The sequence below is a fragment of the Musca domestica genome, unplaced genomic scaffold, assembly GCF_030504385.1.
Source record: "Musca domestica strain aabys unplaced genomic scaffold, Musca_domestica.polishedcontigs.V.1.1 38, whole genome shotgun sequence".
Taxonomy (NCBI): domain Eukaryota; kingdom Metazoa; phylum Arthropoda; class Insecta; order Diptera; family Muscidae; genus Musca; species Musca domestica.
Genome location: NW_026712324.1, coordinates 2,467,840 through 2,473,817, shown reverse-complemented (window position 1 = coordinate 2,473,817; position 5,978 = coordinate 2,467,840). Strand labels below are relative to the sequence as shown.

Below are 5,978 nucleotides of genomic sequence, written 5' to 3'. Positions count from 1 at the left end.
GACCATAATTGCGACCCGTAGCGTGACTACAAATTAAGATGGACAGACGGACACACATAGCTAAGCCGACTCAGCTCCGCGAGACAGGAAGATTCATATGCAACATCGTTGAACCAGGACCAATATTTAAAAATCCACTGACAAACATATTCTTCAGAAATCCAGGCTTTTTATGTTTTTTTTTTTTTTTTAATATCCACTTATTTCGGTCTCTCGATCTTTGGAAGAACATTGTTTAAATTATTTTGGTATATTGGTCCATGAAGAAATATATATATTTTTTTTAAATCCACTTATTTTTGTTGGTTAGTCCTTGGAAAATATTCTTAAAAAAATGCGGGTTGGTCAGTTGTTTTTATAAAAAAGCAAGATATTTGGTATTTTGGTACTTGAATTTTTGATTTATTTATTTATTTATTTATTATTTTTTTTTTTTTTGAAAATTTCCAAATTCATTCTATTAGGTGGAGGGTAATCAAAGTTCGACACGGCCGAACTTACAGCTTATTTTATTTGATTTTCTAAAAAAATATTTTTTTTTGGCTCTGTTGAGGCCTTACTAGACCTTTCTGTAAATAAACCCCTATTCCTAAATGGACCCACTGTCCACCAATACCCCGACAACTTATTTATGCTGTACTTCTGTTGATGTTGCAGCGTTACAACCTTAACAACAGCAACATTGCACCCCCTCTTCCACCCCTTAACTTCCCTCACATGGGAGCATGTATGCAGATGATGAAGATTGCTATGTTTCTATTTCTTTACGGATTTTTTTTCGTCTGAAGTTTTTCTTCAACATTTTCAATGAAAGAAAAAAAAAACAGCAACAACAACAACAATGCTATTGTTATGGTCTTTTTTTGATGTCATAGTGTTATGCTAAAATTCTTGGTGTTGTTGTTGTACTCGATTGCTGGTTACAGCATTGTTTTGCGATGAACTTAATTTCAATTTGAAAAACAACAAAAAGAGTTTGAAATCAAACGGAAAACCGAAAACTAAACGCTGGAAAATATAAAAGACTTGGCCCGGCCAACAACAATCATCAGTTAAATTTTTCCAACAGAACCGTTCATATCTACATTGGCTCGAGGCTTGGAATTCTAAACGTGAAGGAGAGACAAAGGATAATTACAAAAAAATAGAAAATGCTTACAAAGGTGGTAAGTTGAGGGAGGGAAGGAAGAAACGAAGGAAAATAACAATTTTAAATTGCAAAATTTCCTTTTGCAGTTATCATTTCTGCTGGTAGGCTGTGTGGCCCTTTGCTCGGCCCGTCCCGGCTATTTGCATGGACATCACCATCACTTGGATTATCCTTACTATGGGCATCATGAGCCCCTGCATGTGGCCAAATATGTCCATGTCCCTGCTGCAATTTCCCACCAAAGTTCGACAGTAATACACAGTGCTCCGATTATCAAACCTGTCGTGGTGCCCGTTGTCAAACATGTTGTGCCCATTGTAAAAACATATCACCCGGCGCCCATTATCAAGACCATCCATCCCCTGCCATTGCACTATGATCCTTATCATCATCATTTCGATCATCATCATTTCCATTAAATCCGGCCCAGCAACGCGAAGAGAGATATGGATGGATTGAAATCTTTAAATGACTGCTCTAAATGTGAATAATTAAACTCAAAAAAGAAAAATTTTTATCTATTTAATGTTGTAAAGAAAAAATCGCTCACTGATCCCAAGGCCTAGTTCTGTCAAAGCAATTATTCAAAGGACGAATTTTGTTAAAAGTTGTTTTTTTTTTCCTTTCAAACTAATTTTCTATTTTTTAACCCATTGTTGATATACTAACCAAAATAATCATTATGCCACACATATGTATGTACATATATTTCATTATGTGAATATAGTCGAGTTACATTGCGTGTAATGGAACAAAAAACGACAAAAAATTAGATGAAGTGATAAAGAAGCGAAGTGAAGTGTTTTAGCAAAATGAATTGTTGTTTAATAAAGAACAAACAAAAATAACAAAAATGTGTTTTTTAAAAATGTTTTTTTTCGGCGACAAAATAACTAATTATTTTAAGGAATTAATCGAGCAACAAGCGATGATTTTTTTAAGAATATTTTTCAAAGACCAATAATCGGGGATTTTTTCCAATATTTTTAAAAATTAAAAGAAAACAAGTAAGCAAAGGCTATAGTCGTGCGGTGCCGACTATGTTATACCCTACAACACTACAATATGTTAGAAACCCCTTATGTCCAAATCCATATTGGAAGATTTTGCTTTTGAAACTAGGATTTTGACTAGGGACATTTGCCCAATATTTCTGCACTTCCCGGGCTGTTAGTTGTTGTAGTCCATTTTACAGCTAAATATAATCCAATAGTAATCCAAAATGCTAAAATTCTTCCCTGTCCTTAACTTTCTTCACAGACGTGTCGATTGCCTTCAATTGTGTGATTGGAAAAACATTTCTGTTTTTAGTTCATTTGATCCCCCAAATATTTTGCGATCATTTCCAAAAGCAAGAGACCCTCTGTATCTCCAGATTTAGACTCATCTATATGATTTGCTTGTCTACGATATTTGGCGATATTCGTCAACGAAATCAGCAAAAAAAGCCAGAAGTTCGCCTTTTGTGTATTTCGGATATTGCCTGTAAGTAATGCTGGTATTTTTCACACAAAATTAGTGATCCATTGTACACGCTGTCCTAATCTCTAACTTTATGCGAGATTTCGTGTCCTTTGGTTTCTATTTGTGACCTTTATAACGGCTGCAAAATCAGGAACATTTTTAGTTGTTGGTCCATTTCAACACCTAATATATTGCGAACATCCTTGAAAACAATAGGCCTAGCTCTTCTAAGCCCAACCCTACCCTTGTGAAAATTTTCGTAAGATCGGACGATATTTGCAATACTTATATAATATGCCCAACCTATGTTGTAAGGTGAAACAATATTTCAAAATATTATACGATAAAAAATATGAAAGTATAAAAAAATTTCACAAAATACTACAAAATCTAAATTAACATCATTATTGGCATATTTTTCCGCTATTTTTTTAGATTTTATACTTTTATGTGAAGAAGGCAATCTGAAATCGTTCAAGCCATTCTTGAGATATAAGCATTCTAACTAACATCCCCTTCCTTTGTATATACACATTGTATATATTTCGCTATATATAAGCGATATATTTACTATAGGCATCTACGTAACGGTCGGAATTGACCTGTTTGTCTATTTGTGATTTCGTCGGGATTAAAAATATTCGCGGTTTAATGGAAAATTTTACTTTTATTTAACACAAATGTTGTGGCCTATTTCACCCACTAAATATTACCCGATGACCTTCAAAAATTGGAAGGCTTCTGCCCAGCCCTAAACTCTAGCGCCATGGTAACGTCCGCTTTGACCTGTAGAGTAATTGCGACCTGTAGAGTAACTGCAAAATCAGGAATTTTTTCAGTTTTTGGTCCATATCAACCACAACAACCTAAATAGTATGCGATCATCTCCAAAAGAAATAGGGTTCTATTCTGACCCCACCTCCATTCTAAATTTCGTGAGTATCGGACCATAATTGCAACCTGTAAAGTGATTACAAATTAACATGGACAGACGGACGGACGGACATACATAGCTCGACTCAGCTCGGGAAGAGATAGGAAGATCCATACTTTCCTATGTGGGAAACCAATATTTCGTGGTGTTACATAATTTTTGGCCCAATCAAACTTATAATACCCCCGACACATAGTATTGTAGGGTATAAATAAGAATTTTTTTATAATTTTCAATAAGCGTGAATTTTTTATAAATATTTTTTGTTTTAAGTACTAGATAAAATCGTGAATTTTTAAAATATATTTTGAAATGCCCAATATATTATTTTTTAAAGGATTTTCTCAATTGCAAAATATAATCATTAATTTTTTAAAAATATCATTAAAAAAATTGGATTTTTTTTAAAATATTTTTTTCAAGCCCTTATAACATGCATTTGTGAATTTTTTAAACACATTTTTCAGGCACTTATAAAATTCGTGGATTTTTAATTTTTTTTAGGGACTTATTACATTCGTCGAATCTTTAACAATATTTTAAGGAAGTTAAGACCTTCGTGATTTTTTTTAAATATTTTTAGTACTACTTATAAAATCGGTGTTTTAAAAAATACTTTTTGCAAGAGCTAAATAAAATCGGGATTTCTTAAAATTTCTCAAGGACTAAATTCAATGTTGAATTTAAAAAAAAAAAAATGTCAAGTACTAATGCCGTGAATTCAAATAAAATAAGAACTACATGGTGAGAAAAAAACTGCAACAAAGTCAAACGTCATAATTTTTACATTTTTTTTTTTTTAATTTTATTGAATGAAAGCAAAAGATGTCAGAAATAGCATTAAATTTTGGAATAAATTTAGGTTTGTTCGAATTGGTCACCTTTGGCACGAATTACGGCCTTCAAGCGGCCAATGAAAACGTCACACGCTGCCCGAATGTTGCTCTGCGGTATTTTGGTCCATTCCCGGCGAAGCGCTTGCTTGAGGTGATCGACACTTTGGTATTTTTTAGGGCCAACCTTGCTTTCCAAAATACTCCAGACTCCAGAGGTATGTGGCCAAAATGTTTGCGTATCCAAAGCTTTAATATACCCTGCAAAATATTTTCGCGATAATATTCGGCATTTATTCTGATTCCACGGTTGATTAATACGAGCGGAGAGCGACCATCGGCTGTTATGGCGGCCCACACCATCACCTTGGCCGGCGCGTGAGTTCTGGTGGCCAACGGAAGGGGCACATTTTCAGCTAACCTCTTTGACAAGTAAACACGATCATTTTGTTTGTTTACAAACTGCTGGACAACGAATGTTTTCTCATCGGAGCAGAGAAAACCAAATTCGGCAGTTCACCACTTTCAGCAAGCAAAGCAACTCGTTAGCTCTTTTGAGTCTATTTTCCCTCTGTTGCGTTATTGGAATTTCCATGGCTTTACCCCGAACTCATTGTTCAATATTTGCTGAATGGAATATGGCGATATGTTCAGCATACGAGCCATTTTTCGGCCATTTGCGACGCGGGCTTTTTTACTTTTCGAACCATTTCTGCTGATGTTGCTGTTTTCTTCCATCCACTTCCTTGACGTCTGGATACACTATCAGTATCACGGTACGAGACACAAACGATTTATTACATTTAAATGCTGGAGTGCTCTAACGATAGCCACTTGTGGTTTTCCAGTCAAATATAAAGAAATCACACTATCACGCTTGAATTCCATCACGAATAACTTTTTTTCTGGAAAATTCTCACCGAAATGCTTTTGTACGCTTGTAAACAATATAGTGAGCTGTCACTGGAATAATTTTAACAGCTGTCAGACGAGTGGCTTAGAAATAACAGCAGTCTGAAGTTGGTTGCAGTTTTTTTCATTTCACCCTGTAATACGTTTGCAAAGTTTGAACAAGATAGGATTGACCGTGACTGAAATTTTGACGTTTTGTGTGAAGTGGACCAAGATTGCTCGATCTCCGAACGGATTTAGTCCAAAGGGACCGAGGATCTAGAACCATTATTTTGATGAGGTACGTTTTGGGAATATCAAATGATATTCAGCCTTATGGCTGCAGGTATGAAAAATTCAGCCCTACTTAAACACATACCCAGCACTAATTATACCCTCCGCCCTAAAATGAAGAGTATATTAAATTTGTTTTTCCATTTGCAACACCTCGAAATATTCGTTAAAGACCCCTAAAACTATCCTGATCAGAATAAAATTATAAGGCGACTAAGCGATGTCCGTCTGTCTGCCTCTTGAAATCCCGATAGAGTCCACATAATTTAATCTACTGCCTTTAATTTGTCAAAAAGGTTTATACGTAAGCTGAAATGGGCTATATTGCTCCACGTTTAGGTATAGGCCCGATATAAAGGTGCCTCTAGGTTTTCTGTATTTTGAAGGTTTCTTTGACAATTTCCAACCTCTC

General features: G+C 35.0%; 1 protein-coding gene across 1 annotated transcript; it reads left to right on the top strand.

Moving 5' to 3' along the window:
* Nucleotides 1–1,023: 1,023 nt before the first annotated feature.
* Nucleotides 1,024–1,591, top strand: LOC101896898 (uncharacterized protein DDB_G0272718). Its single transcript, XM_005188742.4, has 2 exons — nucleotides 1,024–1,166; nucleotides 1,237–1,591. Exons 1-2 carry the CDS (start codon nucleotides 1,152–1,154, stop codon nucleotides 1,567–1,569), a joined length of 348 nt encoding a protein of 115 aa, XP_005188799.1. The 5' UTR covers nucleotides 1,024–1,151; the 3' UTR covers nucleotides 1,570–1,591.
* The last annotated feature ends 4,387 nt before the right edge of the window (nucleotides 1,592–5,978 follow it).